The 24,017-nt window shown below is 43.6% G+C and overlaps 1 protein-coding gene across 1 annotated transcript in view; it reads right to left on the bottom strand.

Moving 5' to 3' along the window:
* ptpn23a (protein tyrosine phosphatase, non-receptor type 23, a) overlaps positions 1 to 24,017 on the bottom strand; it is a 115,643-nt gene that overhangs the window by 6,845 nt on the left and 84,781 nt on the right. Inside the window, exons 19-24 of the mRNA XM_067978769.1 lie at positions 23,505 to 23,684; positions 17,307 to 19,851; positions 12,190 to 12,374; positions 9,449 to 9,553; positions 7,757 to 7,895; positions 477 to 590 (exon numbers count right to left, since the gene is read on the bottom strand). Coding sequence (XP_067834870.1) covers positions 477 to 590; positions 7,757 to 7,895; positions 9,449 to 9,553; positions 12,190 to 12,374; positions 17,307 to 19,851; positions 23,505 to 23,684 — 3,268 coding nt within the window. The remainder of the gene's footprint in view (positions 1 to 476; positions 591 to 7,756; positions 7,896 to 9,448; positions 9,554 to 12,189; positions 12,375 to 17,306; positions 19,852 to 23,504; positions 23,685 to 24,017) is intronic.

The raw sequence follows: 24,017 nt of genomic DNA, 5'->3' as shown, positions 1-24,017 counted from the left end.
AAATGAATGCAAGTTTAGGAAACAGTGCATCTTGTCTCAATTTCAACACAGCAAGGATGGCTGAGATGCTAGAAGAACTTCCTTACTTGTCTTCAAATGGTACCACCAAATTTTTTTACAGGCAGACGGAGTCTTGGTTTACTGTCTGATGTGAAGGTGGCACCTTCTATAATACAGAACTCCTTCAGTACCACACTGAAGTTCCAGCCTCAAATATGAACTCTAGTCCTGGAGTGGAGCTTGAACCCACCAATTTCTGATCCAGGAGGTAAGAGTTCCACCAACTGATCCAAGCTAGCATGGCTATAGAAACAACAAAATCAAAATGGGTTCTGTACCCTATTGTGGATTGTTCTGGAGTAGAAGTTATTGCTAGACAACATTCACCGAATCCTTAAAAAGTATTTAGTTGCATGAAACACAGATGTTTCGGTGACATGATGAGGCACTCTATGAATACAAGTATATTTCTGTACCTTTTGAGATGAGCTGCTGGGTGCTTTGCTGGAAAAGCTAGTGGTAACTCCATGCCTCTGTAGAACCTGTGCCACATGCTTGAGGATGGCTTCATAGCAGAACTTCAGGTGGAGCTACAAACCATGAAACACAACACAGACTAGAATAAAAGCAGCCATCTCCAAGGATTGCATTTCTTGTGCGCTTATACATTAACACCTCTCCCCCAAACCATAGAAACATAGAATGGTTACAGCACAGGAGGAGGCCATTAGACCCATTGAGCCCGCGGCGGCTCTTTTTAAGAGCAATCCAGTTAGTCCCATTCCCCCACTCTTTCCCCGTGGCCTTTCAAATTTTTTCCCTTCAAGTATTTATCCAATTCCTTTTTGAAAGCCATGATTGAATCTGCTTCCACCACCCTTTCAGGCAGCGCATTCCAGATCATAACTACTCGCTGTGTAAAAATGTTTTTCCTCATGTAGCCTTTGGTTCTTTTGCCAATCACCGTAAATCTATGCCTTCTGGTTCTCGAGCCTTCCGCCAATGGGAACAGTTTCTCTTTATTTACTTTATCTAAACCCTTCATGATTTTGAACACTTCTATCAAATCTCCTCTTAACTTTCCCTGCTCTGAGAACAACCTCAGCTTCTCCAGTCTATCCAAGTAACTGAAGTCCCTCATCCCTGGAACGATTCTAGTAAATCTTTTCTGCACCCTCTCTAAGGCCTTCATATCCTTCCTAAAGTGCAGTTCCCAGAATTGGACATAATACTCCTGTTGTGGCTGAACCAGTGTTTTATAAAGGTTCAACATAACTTCCTTGCTTTTGTACTCTATGCCTCAATTTATAAAGCCCAGGATCCCGTATGCTTTTTTAACTGCTTTCTCAACCTGTCCTGCCACCTTCAAAGATTTGTGCACATATACCCCCCAGATCTCTCTGTTCTGGCATCCCATTTAGAATTGTACCATTTAGTTTAGTTTAAATTGCTTCTCCTCAGTCTTCCTGCCAAAATGTATCATTTCGCACTTTTCTGCGATAAATTTCATCTGTCATGTGTCCGCCCATTCCACCAGCTTATGTCCTCTTGAAGCCTATTGAAACTGTACAAACAATTGCTGCTTCAACATCCCAGGCTGCCTACAGTAAATTACCCAGGTAGACAAGGTTTCTAAGGAGTACAATATTTCACTGTACATAAAGTAGCTGATATGCTCAGCCAGTGTTGGGAGCAGCAGGTGAGCATGTGGTTCCACACCAGCAGCGCATATGTAGAAAATCAGCACAAGTGGCCAAGGTGAGCCGTCAAAGTGAATGTCAGCAGACAATTCGATGGTGCTGGGACTGTAGCCAAAGCCAATCTTGCCAACATCCAAACACACATACATTCCAAAGGGAGCATGGGGGAGGGGGGAGAAAGAGATGGTCAATCTGATCAGGAGTGGGAAAACACGCTGATTTTTCTCTCTCTTCCCAATCCTATGGGAAGAGGCCAATCTTCATGTCCTAATTGTTGACATCAGCAACTAACTCAGCCCAGACTAGGAATCACTTGCCATGGGCAATGGCTTTAATAAATAATGGAATCCATAGCTCTGTAAAAACATACTTCATTTTGAATTATTTCTATCAGGTCTGATATATAAAGTGCAATTATCAACTTGGAATATTTTGGATTTGCTTACAAGTGATTTTTTTTTTTAAAAAGTTGAACATGATAAACATGACATTTGCAGGATATGAAATGCATACGGTAATATTTTTGGCAAATAAATTACACCTACACACATTTTAGAAACTACTGATAACAACAAATACATGTAGTGGATTGAGGCATTTTGTCAAGTTTACATTCCTGTCGTATTTGGTGTCACTCTCCCAGACATATGAAGCCCTCAAAGAAAAAAAATTTCATCCTCAAGCTAATTTTTAGGAGATTGAGTTCACAACAACCAGGTAGTTGGCAGCAGGATGGGCACCAGGATGTAGCATTAGAAAGAAGAAACAAGGTGCACAAAGGATTGGGAAAGACAGATAGCACTAGAGTAAGAAATAGTACAGTATTGGGTGGGATCATAGTAAGAGAGAATACAAGGTCTAAGATAGGTTTAGAGTGCATGTGTGTAAACGCATGAAGTGTGGTAAATAATGTTGGTGAGCTGCAGGTGCAAATAGCCACATGGGAATATGATGTAGTGGTGATAAGAGGGACCTGGCTCAAAAAATGGCAGGATTGGGTACTAAACATTCCTGGATACAAAGTGTTCAGGAAAGATAGAGAAGGAGAAAAAGGAGGGGTGTGGCAGTATTGATTAAGGAGAATATTGCAATGCTGGAGAGACAGGAAGTCCTTGAGGGGTCAAGGACAATCTATTTGGTTAGAGTTAAGAAACAAGAGGCACCATTACACTACTGGCCATCAGTAGGGGCTAGGCCACCAACTAGGGGGTAGGATATAGAGGAGAAAATTTGCAGAGAAATTACAGAGAGGTGCAAGAACTATAGAGTAGTGATAATGGGGGACTTCATTATCCTAATATAGACTAGGATAGTAATAGTGTAAAGGGCAAGGGGGGGGTGGGGGGAGGATTTCTGAAGTGTGTTCAGGAGAACTTTCATACTTGATCAGTATGTTTCCGGCCCAAGGAAGGAGGCATTGCTGGATCTGGTTCTGGGCAGTGAAGTGGGTCAAGTGGAGCAAGGGTCAGTGGGGGAACATTTAGGGAACAGTGATCATAGTATCATAAAGTTTAGATTAGTTATGGAAAAGGACAAGGTGCAATCTAGAGTAAAAATACTTAATTGGAGGAGGGCCAATTTCAGTGGGTTGAGAATGGATCTGGCCTGGGTAAATTGGAATCAAAGATTGGCAGGCAAAACTGTAATCAAACAATGGGCGGCCTTTAAAGAGGAGATGGTTCGGGTACAGTCAAGGTACATTCCCACGAGGGGGAAAGGTAGGGCAACCAAAGCCAAAGCTCCCTGGATGACGAAAGAGATAGAGAATAAGATGAAGCAGAAAAGGGTTGGGGGCGGGGGGGGGGGGGGAGAGGATGACAGATGTCAGGTTGATAATACAAGTGAGAACCAGGCTGAATATAGAAAGTTCAGAGGGGAAGTGAAAAAGGAAATAAGAGGGGCAAAGAAAGTGTATGAGAATAGACTGGAGGCTAACATAAAAGGGAATCCAAAAGTCTTCTATAGGTATATAAATAGTAAATGGATCGTGAGGGGTGGGGCCGATTAGGGACCAAAAAGGAGACAGAGGGCATGGCTATTACCAAGGAAGAAGGTGCTGCCAAAGTCACTGAAAGAGCAGGTAGTTGAGATACTGGGTGGGCTAAAAATTGATAAAGGGGAGATACTACAAAGGTTAGCTGTACTTAAAGTAGATAAGTCACCCGGTCTGGATGGGATGCATTCTACACTGCTGAGGGATGTAAGGATGGAAATTGCAGAGGTGCTGGCTATAATTTTCCAATCCTCCTCAGATATGGGGGTGGTGCCAGAGGACTGGAGAATTGCACATGTTACACCCTTATTCAGAAAAGTATGTAAGGATAAACTCGGCAACTACAGGATTGTCAGTTTAACCTCGGTGGTGGGGAAGCTTTTAGAAATGATAATCTGGGACAAAATTAAGTAACTTGGATAAGTGTGGATTAATAAAGGAAAGCCAGCACAGGTTTGTTGAAGGCAAATCATGTTTAACTAACTTGATTGAGTTTTTTGATGAGGTAACAGAGAGGGTTGTTGAGGGCAATGCGGTTGATGTTACGTATATGGACTTTCAAAAGGCATTTGATAAAGTGCCAAATAATAGGCTTATCAGCAACATTGAAGCCCAGGGAATAAAAGTGGCAGTATGGATACGAAATTGGCTAAGTAATAGGAAACACAGTAGTGGTGAACGGTTGTTTCTCAGACTGGAGGAAGGTATAGAGTGATGTTCCCCAAGGGTCAGTACTAGGACCACTGCTTTTTTTGATATGTATTAATGACTTGGACTTGGTATACAGGGCACAATTTCAAAATTTGCAGTTGACAAAAATTGTAAGTGTAGTAAACAGTGAGGGGGATAGTAAAGGAGGTCAGAAAAGTAAAAGCCCATGGGACCCAAGGGAAAATGGCAAGTTGGATCCAAAATTGGCTCAGTGGCAGGAAGAGAAGGGTAATAGTTGACAGATGTTTTTGTGACTGGAAGGCTGCTTCCAGTGGGGTTCCGCAGGGCTCAGTACTAGGTCCCTTGTTTTTTGTGGTATATCTCAATGTAGGGGGCATGATTAAAACGTTTGCAGATGATACAAAAGTTGGCCGTGTGGTTGATATTGAGGAAAGAAGCTGTAGACTGCAGGAAGACATCAATGGGCTGGGTCAGGTGGGCAGAAAAGTGGAAAATGGAATTCAATCTGGAGAAGTGTGAGGTAATGCGTTTGGGGAGGGCAAACAAGGCAAAGGAATACACAATAAATGGTAGGATACCAAGAAATGTAGAGGAACAGGGGGACCTTGGAGTGCATGTCCACAGATCCCTGACGGTAGCAGGGCAGGTAGATAAGGTGGTTAAGGCGGCATATGGGATACTTTCCTTTATTAGCTGAGGCACAGAATATAAGAGCAGGGAGGTTATGCTAGAACTGTATAAAACACTATGTAGTCCACAGCTAGAGTACTGCGTACAGTTCAGGTCACCACATTACAAGAAAAATGTGATTGCACTAGAGAGGGTACAGAGGAGATTCATGAAGATGTTGCCAGGGCTGGAGAATTTTAGCTGAGGAAAGATTGGATAGGCTGGGGTTGTTTTGTCTTGGAAAGAGAAGGCTGACGAGAGATTTAATTGAGGTGTATAAAATTATGAGGGGTCTAGATAAAGTGAATAGAAAGGATCTATTTCCCTTAGCAGAGAGGTCAATAACCAGGGAGCAGAGAGTTAAAGTAATTGGTAGAAGGATTGTAGGGAAGTTGAGGAGAAAGTTTTTCACCCAGAGGGTGGTGGGGGTCTGGAAAGCACTGCCTGAAAGGGTGGTAGAGGAAGAAAAAGTCATTGCATTTAAGTACTTGGATGTGCATTTGAGGTGCCGTAACCTAAAGGCTACGGACCAAGAGCTGGAAAGTGGGATTAGGCTGGATAGCTCTTTTTCGGCCGGCAGACAAGATGGGCCGAATGGCCCCCTTCTGTGCCGTAAATTTCTATGATTCTATGATAGTAATAGACTTCAAGAGGACTTAGACAGGCTGGTGGACTAGCTGGATACATGGCAGACAAAATTTAACAGAGAAGTGCAAAGTGATTTTGGCAGGAAGAATGAGGAGAGACAATTTAAACTATATGGTACAATTCTAAAGGGGTGCAGGAACAGAGAGACCTGGGGGTTTATGTGCACAAATCCTTGAAGGTGGCAGGACAGTTTGAGAAGAGTTAAAAATGCATATGGGATCCTGGGTTTTATAAATAGAGCGAGTGAGTATAAAAGCAAGGACGTTATGTTGAATCTTTATAAAATACCGGTTCAATCACAACTGGAGTAGTGTCCAATTCTGGGCACCGCACTTTAGGAAGGATGTGAAGGCCTTAAAGAGGGCACAGAAAAGATTTACGTGGATAGATTGGAAAAAGCCGGGGTTGTTCTCCTTAGGAGCAGAGAAGGTTAAAAGGAGATTTGATAGAAGTGTTCAAAATCATGAAGGGTTTAGATAAAGTAAATAAAGAGAAACTGTTCCCATTGACAGAAGGGCTGAGAACCAGAGGACACAGATTTAAGGTGATTGGCAGAAGAACCAAAGGCTTCATGAGGAAAAACTTTTTTTAAACGCAGCGAGTAGTTATGATCTGGAATGCGCTGCCTGAAAGGGTGGTGGAAGCAGATTCAATCGTGGCTTTCAAAAAGGAATTGGATAAATATTTGAAGGGAAAAAGTTTGCAAGGCTATAGAGAAAGAGCTGGGGAATGGGACTAACTGGGTTGCTCTTGCAGAGCGCTGGCATGGGCACGATAGGCCGAATGGCTGCCTTCTGTGCTGTAACCATTCTATGATTCTAACCATTTTAGTCATGAACTGGCAGTGCCATTTAGATGCCACAAGGTTGGCCGGAATCATTTAAAAAAAAACTTTGCACTGGAGGGGTTTTGGAGCCTCCACAGAGTTTGTAGTCACAGTACATTATTAGGGCCATACCTGATCTGAAAATTCTTGACATTGACATTTGCTGAATGTCACATGCACATTTTCCCAAAGCTGATAATTTATACATTGGGAATTCACCCCAACACAGTAAGGAATAGACATCACTGAAGGTGAGAAAAGTAGGGACCACCCAAGCACTTTACCATAACTCACCATGTCTGCAGTATTTTTCCTCCCAATTCATTCCCACCTTCCTGAAGACACAATCTCTTCGAGTACAGTTCCATATGCACCGGCATCTTGCCCAAGTTGCCATTCCTAGTGCCAGAGTTCTGAGCACGAAGGCCAACCGTACAGCCCTACTTCATGGCCCAGTCAGAGATCAGCTAGATCTGACCAGGGATCAAACCATGGACCTTCTTAATCTGTTTCACAGGTATGAGCCATGAGGGACAAGTTATGCTGAGATAATCTAGTGTCTTTGGTGACGGTGCACAGCCAGCTCCGCACCCAACCAATTACATCTCTAGTGTGCACTAGTTCCAAACCAATTACTTGCAAAATCTTTTTGTTTATGTTTTTGTCTTGTGAGATTGGAGAATCTCAAAATGTACATGATGTCCAATCAGATTGTCAACCTCAATTCCCTGACATGCCACCTCTTAGCGGAATCATTGAACCATTTCTGTTCTGCTGACACTATTTTGGACATCACCACAACAGGAAGTTAGAAAGGTCAGAAGATAGTTCTTCTAATGGGTAAAGAACCAGTGTAATACTAAGCAATACAGATCAGAAGATCTTGGATTCGATCTCCATTTCATGCTGAGTTAGCCTACTAATGGTGACGGTAAGGATCACAAAGGAATGGCTACTTGGGCAAGATATCGGAGGGCTGCCACATCTCAGCAAGAGTCAACTCCTTCAGGAGAGGAATGGGAAAAATAGGAGGGGGAAGGTGGGGAGACAAAATAAATAAAGGGCTTGATAAAGGTCACAATCTATAGTTAGTCGTTTCACTCTCTCCAATATGGAGCATTCTCTTTCAACTTTGATGTTCAAGAGAAGATTCCAACATCTTTTTGTAAGAAGCAACAGGGTCAAACCTTTTTGTAATCTTCCCCTCGCAATGCTCGAGTGACAGGAAGCTAAACCCCACCACCTCACCTTTTCTTGAAGCATGTGCTTCCTCTGCTGCCTCATTTTCCGCACAATCTGAGACATGTCAGGGATCCCATTACCGGCTTCTACTTCTTGAACAGCTGCGTAGACAAGACAGAAAGCGCCAGTTCTTCTGACTCCAGAGCTAAAAGAATTAACAGATCAAACACTTATTTTTTGGTGAGCCAGTTGTCTGATATACATGGAAAGTCATCATCACATTTAAGAGTGTGAGAAATCTACACCCGACTGTAGGATTCTATTTGCCTATTATGGAGTGCACCCACTCTCTATGTAGGGTGACACACAGGCACAGGTGGGCAAAGCCAAGGTTTAGAGATCCTTCCACCAACCCCCAAAGTGGATGCAGGGGCAGAGGTGGAGTTTAATCAAATCAAAACTGCGCCTACATCGGAGTCACTTCTAGTTGCCTGTTCGGCTAGGGCTACCATAACTGTTGAGGCATTGGCTTGCAAGATTACCTGGAGCAGAGTAGGAAGAATTCCAGCTACCAGGACAGGTCTACTCCTCCATTAGTGAGCCAGTCTGCTTGGCCAATCATCCACAGTGCCTGGAGTACTGTGGACCTGCATAGATCAGGCAGCCTCTCGAGCCTGTTCTGTCATTTAATTAGATCATGGCTGATCTCTACCTCAACTCCATTTACCCACCTTTGTTCTGTATCCCTCGAAACCCTTACTTAACAAAAATCTGTCGATATCAGTGTTGATAACTTCAATTGACCTAGCATCCAGCGCCTTTTGGTGGGGGTGGGGGGGGGGGAAGAATTCCAGATTTCTATTATCCTTTCCGTGAAAAAGTGCTTCCTGATTTCACTCCTAAATGGCCTTCCGCTAATTTTAAGATTGTGCTCCCTTGTTGTGGAATCCCCCACTAGAGGAAATCTGTATCTACTATCGAATTCTTTTATCATTTTAAACACCTCAATTAGATTACCCCTCAACCTCCTAACCTCAAGGGAATACAATCCAAGTTTATGAAACTTGTCCTCATAATTTGACCCTTTTAGCCCCAGTATCATTTAGTATCCGATTACCACATCCACCACAGAAGGTTAGCTTGGTTTCAAGCTGCCACATTTAGATATGTTTCCTTTGATCCTAGACCCCAAGGAGGACACTCACTAATTGATCAGACAGTTAACAAGCACAGGTTTGAGATCTCACCAAATGCAGAGCAGGTATCACAAGCTCCTCACAAGTAGGTAGTGAGCAGCAAAACTCATCATATGAACTGAGAGTGCATTACCACCACTCTCCTCAAAACAGACACACACCATATCGCACTCATTAGTGGTTCTACTATTTGGAGGTGTGGAGCTACAATAGCAGCTCATTTGCCCAATCATGGCAGGCACCGAGCCGTAGTTATTTGTAGCGGTTTTATACAAATGAGTGGCTTGCTAGGCTACTTCTTAGGGCAGTTAAGAGTCAACCATGTTGGTGTGGAACTGGAGTCACATCTGGCTAGACCGGATAAGGACAACAGGTTTTCTTCCCTGAAGGACATCAGTGAACTAGTTGGCTTGACAGGCTGAATGGGCTCCTTCTGTGCTGCAAAAACCTACAATTCACTTTCGTTTTGCATTTAAAAGATTAGGTTGAGGCACTTAAATTCTTCAACATAACATTCCACACAATCATTCTCCACCTCCATGAGGTTAGAAATCAGGGTTACCTGCAGTGGACCACGATGGGTGTATGAAGCGGACGCTGGTGCAGATAGTGCCCATGTACCTCCTGAATAAATCTCAGCAAGTTACTTTTACTGTCTGGCAAACCCCTACAGAAAAAATAAAAACACATTACACAGAATTATTATTTCTACTTTAAATTCAGATATTTTATATAAATTTTGCATCAAAAACATATAAGTCAGAAGTAGGAATGTTTGCTGATGATTGCACAGTGTTCAGTTCCATTCGCAACCCCTCAGATAATGAAGCAGTCCGTGCCTGCAGGCAACAAGACCGGGAAAACATCCAGGCTTGGGCTGATAAGTGGCAAGTAACATTTGCGCCAGACAAGTGCCAGGCAATGACCATCTCCAACAAGAGAGAATCTAACCACCTCCCCTTGACATTCAACAGCATTACCATCGCCGAATCCCCCACCATCAACATCCTGGGGGTCACCATTGACCAGAAACTTAACTGGACCAGCCACATAAATACTGTGGTTACAAGAGCAGCTCAGAGGCTGGGTATTCTGCGGCAAGTAACTCACGTCCTGACTCCCCAAAGCTTTTCCACCATCTACAAGGCACAAGTCAGGAGTGAGATGGAATACTCTCCACTTGCCTGGATGAGTGCAACACTCAACAAGCTCGACACCATCAAGGACAAAGCAGTCCACTTGATTGGCACCCCACCCAACACCTTAAACATTCACTCCCTCCATCAACGGCGCACCACGGCTGCAGTGTGCACCATCTACAAGATGCACTGCAGCAACTCGCCAAGGTTTCTTCGACAGCACCTCCCAAACCCATGACCCCTATCACCCAGAAGGACAAGGGCAGCAGGCGCATGGGAACATCACCGCCCGCACGTTCCCCTCCAAGTCACACACCATCCTGACTTGGAATTACATCACCGTTCTTCATCGTTGCTGGGTCAAATTCCTGGAACTCCCTACCTAACAGCATTGTGGGAGTACCTTCACCACACGGACTGCAGAGGTTCAAGAAGGCAGCTCACCACCACCTTCTCAAGGGCAATTATGCCAGCGATGCCCACATCCCATGAATGATAAAAGCACTAAAGAGTGACAAATCCCCAGGACCAGATGGTTTCCATCCCAGGGTTTTTAAAGGACGTAGGTGAGCACATTGCAGATGCCCTAACTATAATCTTTCAAAGTTCTCTAGATTCAGGAACTGTCCCTCTAGATTGGAAAATTGCACATGTCACTCCGCTTTTTAAGAAAGGAGAGGGAAACCAGGGAATTATAGACCAGTCAGCCTAACATCTGTTGTGGGGAAAATGCTGGAGGTCTATAATTAAGGATAGGGTGACTAACTGAAAATTCTCGGTGTTCAGAGACAGCCAGCATGGATTTGCGAAAGGTAGGTCGTGCCTGACAAACCTGATTGAATTTTTTGAAGAGGTGACTAAAGTAGTGGACAGGGGAATGTCAATGAATGTTATTTATATGGACTTCCAGAAGGCATCGGATAAAGTCCCACATAAGAGACTGTTAGCTAAGATAGAAGCCCATGGAATCGAGGGAAAAGTACTGACTTGGTTAGGAAGTTAGCTGAGTGAAAGGTGACAGAGTAGGGATAATGAGTAGGTACTCACATTGGCAGGATGTGACTTGTGGAGTCCCGCAGGGATCTGTCTTGGGGCCCCAATTATTTACAATATTTATTAACGACTTAGATGAAGGCATAGAAAGTGTCATATCTAAGTTTGCCGATGACACAAAGATTGGTGGCATTGTAAGCAGTGTAGATGAAAACATAAAATTACAAAGGGATATTGATAGATTAGGTGAATGGGCAAAACTGTGGCAAATGGAATTCAATGTAGACAAAAGTGAAGTCATCCACTTTGGATCGAAAAAGGATAGAACAGGGTACTTTCTAAATGGTAAAAAGTTAAAAACAGTGGATGTCCAAAGGGACTTAGGGGTTCAGGTACATAGATCATTGGAGTGTCATGAACAGGTGCAGAAAATAATCAATAAGGCTAATGGAATGCTGGCCGTTATATCTAGAAGACTAGTGTACAAGGAGGCAGAAGTTATGCTGCAGCTACGCAAAACCCTGGTTAGACTGCACCTGGAGTACTCTGAGCAGTTTTGGGCACCGCACCTTCGGAAGGACATATTGGCCTTGGAGGGAGTGCAGCATAGGTTTACTTGAATGATACCCGGACTTCAAGGGTTAAGTTACGAGGAGAGATTACACAAATAGGGGTTGTATTCTCTAGAGTTTAGAAGGTTAAGGGGTGATCTGATCGAAGTTTAAGATATTAAGGGGAATCTCTATCCACCCTTTATAAGATAAGGTGGATAGAGAGAAACTATTTCCGCTGGTTGGGGATTCTAGGAGTAGGGGGCACAGTCTAAAAATTAGAGCCAGACCTTTCAGAAGCGAGATGAGAAAACATTTCTACACACAAAGGGTGGGAGAAGTTTGGAACTCTCTTCCGCAAACGGCAATTGATACTAGCTCAATTGCTAAATTTAAATCTGAGATAGATAGCTTTTTGGCAACCAAAGGTATTAAGGGATATGGGCCAAAGGAAGGTATATGGAGTTAGATCACAGATCAGCCATGATCTTATCAAACGGCAGAGCAGGTACGAGGGGCTGAATGGCCTACTCCTGTTCCTATTTCTAGTGGACTTAGCTCATTCTGGGTACTTTAAACATTTGATTAACATATAGAGTATGAACAAACAGCCAACTCACAGCTCAGACCACGACGTAAACTGAAGGTGAATGATTGTCCGCTTCAGGCTCTGATCTCGGTACTGCAGCCCAATCATCCGCTCCACGTGTGTCTGCATTATTTTCTGCGTCGTCAGGGTCAAGGTGATTGGTCCGTGCACTATCTGCTGGCCCCGTTCTGTTGGGAAGTAACGGATTACCTTTTGCTGTAACAGGAGGAGATTGAATAATGGACAGTGAGACATATCGTCCTGCTCAAAATAAATTTCTTCCACAAAGTGGAATTCTAGTAACTTTATTATTCTTCTAGCAGTGTTACACAGTAATTCTTTGTTGAGGGCCACAATCCCAAAGGTCTTGGTCCAGGGCTTCTCTGAAAAATGTTCAGAAGCACCGTACCCTCCAACATAAGGTCAGAAATGGGGATGTTCGCTGATGATTGCACAGTGTTCAATTCCATTCGCAACCCCTCGATAACGAAGCCGTCCGTGCCCACATGCAGCAAGACCTGGACAACATCCAGGCTTGGGCTCATAAGTTGCAAGTAACATTCGCGCCAGACAAGTGCCAGGCAATGACCATCTCCAACAAGAGAGAATCTAACCACCTCCCCTTGACGTTCAACAGCATTACCATTGCCGAATCCCCCACCATCAACATCCTAGGGGTCAGCATTGACCAGAAACTTAACTGGACCAGCCATATAAATAATGTGGCTACAAGAGCAGGTCAGAGGCTGGGTATTCTGCGGTGAGTGACTCACCTCCTGACTCCCCAAAGCCTTTCCACCATCTACAAGGCACAAGTCAGGAGTGTGATGGAATACTCTCCACTTGCCTGGATGAGTGCAGCTCCAACAACACTCAAGAAGCTCAACACCTTCCAGGACAAAGCAGCCCGCTTGATTGGCACTCCATCCACCACCCTAAACATTTACTCCCTTCACCACCAGCTCACAGTGGCTGCAGTGTGTACCATCCACAGGATGCACTGCAGCAACTCGCCAAGGCTTCTTCGACAGCACCTCCCAAACCCGCGACCTCTACCACCTGGAAGGACAAGGGCAGCAGGCACATGGGAACACCACCTGCACATTCCCCTCCAAGTCACACACCATCCCGACTTGGAAATATATCGCCGTTCCTTCATCGTCGCTGGGTCAAAATCCTGGAACTCCCTACCCGCTGTGAGAGAACCTTCACCACACGGACTGCAGCGGTTCAAGAAGGCAGCTCACCACCACCTTCTCAAGAGCAATTAGGGATGGGCAATAAATGCTGGCCTCGCCAGCAACACCCACATCCCATGAACGAATAAAAAAAATTAGATTGTAGGGCTGTAGATCTGGATCCACAATTCTCCACACTGAGCTCCTGATTTCAATCATGCCATTGTGGATAGTTGCTGAGGAAACGCCAGGCAATTAATCACAAAGAGTAAGTGGGAAACTGAAGGACAACCAATAGTTTTATCAAACAGTTGTATTTTAATAGGTCCCTTTCACTTGCTTCAGAAAAGCTGGCATGATCCTACTCCCAATGGCACACCATTACCTCCTTTGCTGAAAAGGAACAGCACTCCACTTCAGTTAACATCTGACAGCCAGGCAGGACACTAGTGGAGCTTCAGAGGTATATGGAGCATCAAGTCTGCTGAGGGGTGAAGACAAAGGAGGCAGGCTGCAAAACCAGGGCCTTATGACTGCTCTAACACATTATGTAGTAATTCACGTAAAAATAGTTCCCAATAATAAGGCCACCATGTTCTTTCAAGTAACCTATCTATCTTGATTACAGGTATTGAGTTTTAAGAGGTTAGTTATTAAATTATATGGAATCTATCATTCCAAAATAGCAGGGCAGCATGATGGCACAGCTCAAAATCCTACGCATGAAGCATTTTCATGATATTGGTCACTACATACTCATATGTATCAGCCATAAGTAGCCTAAGCAGGAAGGAGGAAAATGGGGTGAGACAAGAGTTTGAAATTTATGACAAAAAAATACTGCTTTTTAAAAAATTAATTCTGAGGATGTGGGTGTCACTGACAAGGATGGGATTTATTGCCCATCCCTAGTTGCCCTGAGACAGTGTGGTGGTGGTGGGTCTTCTTTTGAGTGGATTGCTAGGTCATTTCAAAGGGCAGTTAAGAGTAAACCATGTTGGTGTGGGATTGGAGTCACACATAGGCCAAACTGGGTAAGGACAGCAGGATTCTTTCCCTATTCCCTAGATATTAGCGAACCAATTGGGTTTTTACAATATTTTGATAGCTTCATGGTCACTTTTACTGATACCAGTTGCTGGCTTTCTTATAATTTTCAGCAAATGTTCCCACATTTCAACATCCACCTTAAGGGATTCAAAACTGTCCTTTCAACTCTAAGATGTGGCATCGAACACCTGCCCAGACTTTGCCCCTTGTTAGAAGTCATAACCCCGCCTGTCAGAATTCTCTCCCTTGCTCTGCCTGAACAAGTCATCTCCTTGCTGGGCAATAGTTTTGCAGGTGCCGGATGCTCAAGTGGCACACTTCATGTGAGCCCGGGCAGTGAATGTTGAAAGATACTTGATCACAAGGCATCACAGCTACGCCTGACCCTCTCCTCATCCGGCACCCAGACACGCACAGCTTTAGCAAGAGGCCACTAAATAACAATCAGGAGAAAGAACCAGTTGCTATTTTCCCTTCCCCAACCCAAGGCCACTAAGGTCAATTTTAGAACCCATTAACACTAACCTAGCTAAGATCAGCGAGTCCTTACAGAGTGGGGGTCAAACATCACATCTTATTGATTCATATGGCTCACCTATTCCTTAAACTGTGGAGCCAATGGGTGAACCCCAAAACCATTCTTAAAGCACTGGACTCCACAGCACAACGCTGCCCACGATTTACATTATTTAGAGAGGCCACAAGATTGGTTAGTTTGAACAATGGAAGTACCACACCGAAGCAGTGGATGGTGTTCTTCCGAAAATGGCATCAAGGCACAGTCTTTGTTAAGAGTGAAAGGAGCTTTGCCATCCAAGTGGCCAATATTGTACCAATGGCCAGATGTCCTGATGGTGTTGGCAAGCACACAGCAAACCAACTTTCTTATCCTGCCTGCTTCGGCTCAGTAAAACATCACTGTTCTCTTCTGCTCTTCCAACAGAACATTCAGGGACTGTCTACTGGGAGAGGAGGTTACTGCAGCCTCTTGCACGCAATCAACCTTTCATCAATGCAGTAAAAGTATGGGAAAGCCTGAGATAAACCCTGTCCGAACAGTATTTCCTGAGAGCAGGACTAAGAGTGGCCAACAACTTGCATTTATATAGCGCCTTTAATGTAGTAAAACATCCCAAGGTGCTTTACAGGAGCATTATCAAACAAAATTTGAAACCGAGCCACATAAGCAGACATTAGGACAGATGACCAAAAGCTTGGTCAAAGAGGTAGGTTTTAAGGAGTGCCTTAAAGGAGGAGAAAAAGCAGAGAGGTTTAGGGAGGGAAATCCAGAGTTTAGGGCCTAAGCAGCTGAAGGCACGGCCACCAATGTGGGGAGATTAAAATCGGGGAGGCGTAAGAGGCAACAATGGAGAAACGCAGAGATCTTGGAGGGTTGTAGAGCTGGAGGAGGTTAGAGATAGGGAGGGGTGAGGCCATGGAGGGATTTGAAAACAAGGATGAGAATTTTAAAATGGAGGCGTTCTTGGACTGGAAGCCAATGCAGGTCAGCGAGCACAGGGATGATGGGACTTGGTGTAAGTTAGGATACGGGCAGCAGAGCTTTTGCTGAGCTCAAGTTTATGGAGGGTAGAAGGTGGGAGGCCGGCCAGGAGAGCACTGGAATAGTTGAGTCTAGAGGTAACAAAGGCATGGATGAGGATTTCAGCAGATGAGCTGAGGCAGGGACGGGTGACATTACAGAGGTGGAAGTAAGCGGTCTTGGTGATGGAGGGGAAAAGCGGTTGGAAGCTCATCTCAGTGGCAAATAGGACGCCAAGGTTGCGAACGGTCTGGTGTCTAGCCAAGAGAATATTTCTGATATATAATGAAGGGTAGAGAGTGTGAAGAGGGAAAGAGAATTAGAATGAAGTAATCCATTCGTAGACATTAGAAAACGATGCCCTGATCTTTAATGACATTCCTTGCTAATCAATGTTACTAAAAAACTTAATATTTAGAGAAAGCCCATACAATTAGGTAAGTTTGAAAAATTGTAAACAATTTTACAACACCAAGTTATAGTCCAGCAATTTTATTTTAAATTCACAAGCTTTCGGAGATTTTCTCCTTCCTCAGGCAAATGTTTCAAGATCTCCTTGAAGCCTACGCATTTATACATATTGAACAATAATACATGGTGTTTACAGACTGCCCCTGCAACTGCCCGTTGCCAAGGCAATCACCGTGTTCAGACAGAGAGGTGTAGGGCTTAAGTAGGGCTTAAGGAAGCAAGTAGGGCTTAAGGAAGCAATGATTTTCATCACAGCCGATCAATGAAAACTTTGTTGTACTTACCATATATATTATAGTGAACATTTTTGCAGTGCAGATATATAGTTTACGTATTTACAGATTTTGTTTGAAACCAGAGGGATTAAATTACTTGAATGTATGAAGAGAGACCATAGGAATTCAGAACTGACAGCATAGGGAAGGGATTACACCTCAGGATTCAATTGTGGTCTGCTACTGCATTAAGTACATGAGATACAGGCAATTAGGTGCTTCTGTGACAAGAAATCACATATGAACCCTAGGATTTCGCCAACTAGAGAAACTTGAAATAATTATTGCTGGGAGTTAAGACAGGTACTCGGGTAAATAAATTCGAGCACTTGCTTCAGGCAAATAATCAAAGATTACCTACCTTGGATTGTCCTCATTCTTTAAATTGAAGATGTCCTCCACACAGTTTTGGGGCATACCAGTACAGGCCCACTGCAGCAGTGTGGAGGATGCTGAGAGTGAAGGAAAGTTAACATTGAGCCTCAGCTAGTTGGAGTGCTGGATGCTTACACAAGGTGTTAAAAAGCAAAAATTGTTCCATTCCCCAAACACTGATGCTTTTCTCAATGTGCACAAAGTTATTCAATACTCTTGTTAAGTGTCTAGCCAAATATTTAGTGTCATCATGACATACCTTCTCTACTTCCTGTTCAGAGACGAGCATAACTACGAGCGACACTTTCTGCTCATAAATCATTAGCCAGAAGTCTGATGCAGTTCCCACCAACGGAGCTTGCGTAGCTATGATTCTCGGACAGTATGAGGATAAGTCCTCAATCATACTGGCGTTGATGTAGTCATCTTTTCCTGACTGGATTATAATCCTATTTTTGTCATAAGGCATGATATCCTGATGACGGTTTTTCATGGTGTAGCAGCGGGCAATGGCGATGGACAACTGTCTGGCATCTTTCTCTTGAGCATCCTGCAAGTCCTTCCATTTACAATCCAATTCAGTCAAGGTTCCATATGATGGCCTGTCCATGGAGTCAACGATGGTCTTAAAGCTTTCCAACTCAGTCAACAACTTTTTCACATGCTCTGGTTTCTCATACGGATCTTTCTCTATGATTTGAATTCCCTTTGGCTTTTGCCCTTCCTTTGAGTCAGCTTTGGTAGGCAGAAGAAGAGGCTGAGTTACAGTTGTTTGGGGCCCTCCATGTTGGCTGTCTGGACTGGATGACAGGAGGTCATCAGTTGAAGAATTTTGTTTCTGAAAAGGTACTTCAGAGGCAGGTTGGGTTGCTGCAGTTGCTCCAGGTGTAAGAGATGGTGGAGGTCTCTGTTGTAAGGTAGTGGGTCCAGGCATTGCAGTGGGCAACATCGCTGCAGGAAGAGTACCGACCTGCCCTTGTGGAGGCTGTGGGGAAGGAGCTGGTGGAGGTGGCAATGGAGATCCAGGTCCAATAGTACTGGTTTGTATTTGGCCAACAGCTGAACTTGGCACAGGTTGCGAAGCAAGATGACCTGTTGAGACAGGCTGAAGTGCTCCAATTTGATTCGGTAAAAGTGCAGGTTGTGGTCCAGTATGAAGATGAGGTGGTGTAGGTGTGAAAGGTATGGATGAGACTCTTTGAGCTGAGGATCCAGGTAGCACTGCCATCGGTTGTGTCTCTGTGGCAGATGGTAGTGTATGACACTGTTGAGATTGTGGAACCATTGCTGCAGGAATGTTCTGTCCAGGTTGCTGCATACTACTTGGTGTGCCTGGAAAACCAACATTGCCTGGATGAGCTGGAATTCCTGGTGGAGCAATTTTATCTCGAGCAGGATGTTGGTACAGATGAGGTCCTAACTGTGGTTGCATCTGAGGCTGAGCATGAAGCTGTGGCTGTACCGGAAGTGGGATTGGGGAATGGGGTCGGATCTGTGCTGGAATTTGAGGTCTTGGCGTAGGCTGCAGTTGTGGTCTTGTCTGGGGAAAAAACTGTGTTTGATAAGGCTGCTGAGGAAGCATTTGAGGCCTAATTTGAAGTTCATGGTTTGGATGTACCTGGGATGGATGCTGAAACATATGCCCTGGGGCAGGACCAGCAAATGATGGCACATTAGTGAAATGAGGCTGCGCTGGTTGGCTGAATAGCTGACCACCGGAATGATATGGATACTGACCAACTGCACCCACTGCAGATCCAGGAGGAACTCCGACTCCAACTGGTAAAGGAACACCTGGCTGCTGTCTCATTCTTGCATCATAGAGTGGCTGTCTGTTCATCTGCCCATCCACTAAGTGAGGATCTGGTGTAAAGCTAGAAATTGGAGTCTGTATACTGTCTACTGTTGTGGTTGAAGGTCTAATCCCTGGGTTCGGTTGTGGGACAATATTTCCTCCTGGCATCTGACCACAGAATTGTCCAGGGTAGGCATGTGTAGGCCTAACAGGTGGAGCAGGTGTGTGCAAACCAGTGTTAACTGGTACAGGAACAGTTGAGGAAACTTGTTGCCCCATTCCATAAGCTGCAATTGGACCAGCAGCACTGTATGGATGACCCACCGAAGAGGGAACAGATATGGAATTTGGCATGTGTTGCGGTGAAGTCCCTCTTGGAGGTAAATGACCAGGTGTAAACCGGGGCTGACCTGGATTGGGATCTCTAATCATGGTAGCAGCAGGATAGGCCGGCGGAGGTGAAGAGGCAGAGCTGTGACGAGGGAGTACTGGGCAGGATGCAGATGGACCCATTCCACGAGTAGGTAAACCAGATATACCACTAACTGAAGGAGGCCCTGAATGGCTGATTCCCACGTAAGGTCCTTGGGTAATACCACCAACTGAACTTGGTGGTGGCGGAACTGCTCCATGAAAATATGGATGCACGTGGCCAGATATTGAAGCAGGGGCTGGAAACGGTTGACCGTGCAATGGTGGTTGTAGCGGTGGACTAGTAGCCCTGGCAGCTAAGAAAACATCTGGTCCTGGATGCCTCATCCTTGGAAAACCAGCAGGGTCCATGGGATATGGTCCAATGCCATCTACAGATATTCCGCTTATGTGTGCAGTTAAAGTGTTTGGTGGTAAGCTTTTCAATTCATTGGGAAGATCATTAAAGGCTAGTGCTGCATTAAATGTTTGCATATCTAAATCTTCGATACTTGATAAAGATTCAAGGTCCGCATCAGAAGTTTTCTGTAGAGGTTTTGGTGCTGTAGGCCTTGGTGGCGGTTTGTTTTTCAATTCCCTGCAAAATATAAAGCACATTAAGTGATGGTGTTCTTTGCCGTACACCCTTAGTGAAAGTTGTGTTGTTTTCCCAAGTAGATTATGTACATTACCATCATTAATCTGTCATTCTTCATAGGAGACACAAAAATCACTAATGGAAAAACACAGCAGCAAGAAATGTTAAATCTGGCCGTAACTTGCAATTCTGTGGAGACGCGATAGCTTTGTACAAGCCTTCCTTGCAACACTGCAGAATTGCCAACGGCAAAAGCCCACCCTACTTCCTATTGAGTCATCTCAGAAACTGACTGTAGGGCAAGAGATGCCAATACTGGGTATTAAACAAAAGTTACAGGTGGATGAGAAACACAGCAAATTGTGAATTAGGTGAAAATAAGAAATATACAACTTTTTATTATGGGGTAAAGGGTCTGTAGGTGTAGATTGTGGTTATGGCCCATTGGGATAAAGCTCATGTACTGCAAGGTAGGTGATTGCTACTGAAGTATTTGAATAGCGAATTGTTTGGACAGATTTGGAGGAATTGCTCAGATGTGCTTTAGTGAGGCAACTTTTGAAGCAGCTCCAGTCATATTTGAAGTAATGACATTACAGTGCCACAAAGAGGCGCCATAGACTTCAATGAGTGAAAACTAATCAGCAAGCAATGCAGAACTTAGTTGAACAGTAGAGATTACTTACAATCATCTAATGAGTGGAATGAATTCTATTTATAATTTGCAGGACACTGCCAACCCTCATGAAGGAAATTTTTTTGGGTGGTGGTTAGGTTCCACAAGACTGGAGTCAACCAAATGTAGCCCCATTTCAAGCGAGATGCTGGCTCCTCTTTGCGTGAAACTTTAAACTAAGAACCCGTTTGCCCTTTTAAGTGGGCAAAGCTGTTTTGAGGTAAGTGTAGGGTTAACATTCTGGAAGGATGGGATCAAATATGCCGAGGAGCCTTCTCCCAAACCTATCTTATGTGAAAAGCAAAATACTGAGGATGCTGGAAATCTAAAATAAAAACAGAAAATACTGGAGAAGCTCAGCAAGTCAGGCAGCATCTGTGGAGAAAGAAACTAATGTTTCGGGTCGAAGACCTTCCATCAGAACTGGAAGGTGTTAAAAGAAGTTTTTGAGCAAGTACAGAGCTAGAGAAAGGGGGGGGGGGGGAGAGAAAAGAACAAAAAGGAAGGTCTCTGATAGGGTGGAGGGCACGAGTGATTAAATGACAAAAGGGATGATGATGCAAGGCAAGGAAGGTGGTAATGGGACAGGTTAAGAAACAAAAGATTGATCAGTAGCAGCTGTAAATGGCAGAAGCAGAACCATTACCAGCACTAGCTGACCGAAAAATTGGGAGCAATGGTTATGATCTGAAGTTATTGAAATCAATGTCGAGTCCGGAAGCTTGTAAAGTGCCTAAACGAAAGATGAGGTTCTGTACCTCAATAATATTAAGTGATCTATACTGAAAAAGCATGACAAATCTGACCCAGGCAACTGTATGTCCATTAGTCGATCAGTAACAAGCAATGGAAATTGTTCTACTGGGTCAGCAGGAAGAGAGCCAGTTTGCAATAGCAGGCATCATGATTTAGAATGAGAAGATCCTGCCCAAAGTGCCTTGACTAGTTTGAAGACATGACGGAGTAGATGGCAGCACTGATATAGTTCACTTGGACGTTCAGGACGCTTTTGACAAAGCTCCCGTGGAAGACTTACAAATTAAGCCCAAGGCATAGCAATGCAGAGTAGAAAATGGAACAGGATAAAACGTTGGTTAAAAATAGGGAACAGGTGGAATGTCCAACAATGTAGCAAAAAGTCAATTTTAAACAAATTAAAGAGAACTTTTTTATTCAAAGTGTGATTAATATTTGAAAGATCAAAACATTAGGGATATTTAAAATGCAGCTGGAAAGATAGGAGACAAATGTAAAGAATCTTACAACACCAGGTTATAGTCCAACAATTTTATTTGAAAATCACAAGCTTTCGGAGGCGTTCTCCTTCGTCAGGTGAACGAAGGAGAAAGCCTCCGAAAGCTTGTGATTTTCAAATAAAATTGTTGGACTATAACCTGGTGTTGTAAGATTCTTTACATTTGTCAACCCCAGTCCATCACCGGCATCTCCACATCAAAGATAGGAGAGTTAGTGCACTAGAGGTATGAGCTTCGGGGCTGAATGATCTTTTATCATCCTTTGCTTGTCTTGCATTCTTAAGCTTACCAGTATTTTAACAAATGATACAACTAATTCACTGTTGCACTGAGCTACCAAAATCTGTACTGTAGTCACTCACAGGACACTGGGTTCTCCAATTCAGGAGCAACATGGTGCGCACTGCACGGAATTTGAGACTTTGCAACAGCCACATTAGTTTCTTCACACTGTGATTAACTGTGGACAGTGGTTTCAAGTTGAATATTAGTCTGTGTTTTGGAACCTTCCTACAGTAAAACGTCTCAGCGACACTCAAAAGATACCTACAGATAAGAACATAAAAGGACAAATAAAAAGATCAGGCTGACAAAGGAGAGGGGAGGGGGGCTTGAGTACAGCTATGTAGGATAGTAACAGTATAGAAAAGATAGATCTGGAATACAACTTCAGACTAAACTGTGACAGGTTCAAACTAGCAAAAGACAAATTTAGGACTGATGTCTGGAAGCTCTTCATACAGAGAATGATCAATATTGAAAGAACTTCAAGGTAGCGTAGTGGAGGCAAAATCCTAGAATCAAGAAACTGCAATGAAAGAATTGTATCATTTGTTAAAATATCATTAAATGTATTATTTTAAGAATGGAAAGGATGGTAAAAGATTGTTTGGCCTCTCAAAGCTTGGACTTTTAACATATTAACTCTCCTAACTTATCTGACTGAATTTTAAATGTCTCCAGTTTTTTAAAAACTTATATCTGATTACACCAAATATTTTTCACCATCAAGGGACTGTAGAGTCTTTCCTGATAGAAGACCTAAAATGGGTCAAACGGTCTTTCTCATCTGTATTTATGATGTGAAAGTGATTCTTCAACAGTATAGTTTTGCTCAGTGGTAACACTCTCACCTCTGAGTTGGAAGGCTGTCCCAGTCCAGAGACTTGAGCACATAATCTAGAATGACACTCCAGTGCAGTACTGAGAGAGTGCTGCCCTGTCAGAGATGCCGTCGTTCAACCGAGGCCCCATCGGCCCTCTGAGGTGGACATAAAAGATCCTAAGGCATTATTCGAAGAGCAGGGGAGTTCTCCCCGGTGTCCTGGCCAGTATTTGTCCCTCAACCAACATTCACTAAAACTGATTATCTGGTCATTATTTCTTTTGTTTGCTGTGCACAAATTGGCTGCTACATTTCCAGTGACTATACTTCAAAAGTATTTCATTGGCTGTAAAGTGCTTTGGGGTGTCTTGAGAGCGTGAAAGGCGCTATATAAATGCAAGTTCTTTCTTTCTACTCTAATTCATTCTTTCCCAGGAACTTAAAAAACTAGTGTCTTCATCAGGTGGTTTTAAAAATCCAAGGTAGACATGATGTAACTGCTCTTTCCTGATTTGTCTAGTCTTCCTTCCTATTCTTTTCTACCACAATGATGTCCTGTAACTATGGGCTTTCACCTTTCATTTCGGTTTCTCAATTAAAAAACAAACAAACTTACTTTTCCAGTATTTGTTGTCTTTGATCTTCCTGAGATTTACAAACGTCTTTTGCTTTCTCCAGCAGCCTTGTTACTTTGTTTTCCAAATCTGCATAGAACTCTTTTCCTTCCTGAGATTTCTTCATTAGGTCTTCATAAGCTTCGTACGATGATACTAGCATCTGGATGGTAATGTTCCATCTATAGAGAAGGGGGAAAAATTAAATTTAAAAGTATTAAACTTGTGCAGTTAACCCAGTGAAGAGATACAGAAATATGGGCACAATGTCCTTTCTGCACAATATATAACAAAACTATAAATCCATTACTTATAAACAGGCTTAAGTGTTTGTTACATTTGGGGCAGAAGAAATATCCCCCTTCACAGAATCTTACGTGTCATCACCCAAATGCATAAAATTCAGGAAATAGCAAACTGTAATGAAACCTGAACAAGGACAAGTGAGCACTTGACTTCCGTTTGAGTGCTAAAATTGTAGGTCAGACACACTATTCGTAGGTTTGTTTGTATCT

Source organism: Heptranchias perlo, chromosome 3 (assembly GCF_035084215.1).
Source record: "Heptranchias perlo isolate sHepPer1 chromosome 3, sHepPer1.hap1, whole genome shotgun sequence".
NCBI classification, from domain to species: domain Eukaryota; kingdom Metazoa; phylum Chordata; class Chondrichthyes; order Hexanchiformes; family Hexanchidae; genus Heptranchias; species Heptranchias perlo.
The sequence above is the reverse complement of the archived record's forward strand: the minus strand, read 5'-3'. Positions and strand labels throughout refer to the sequence as shown.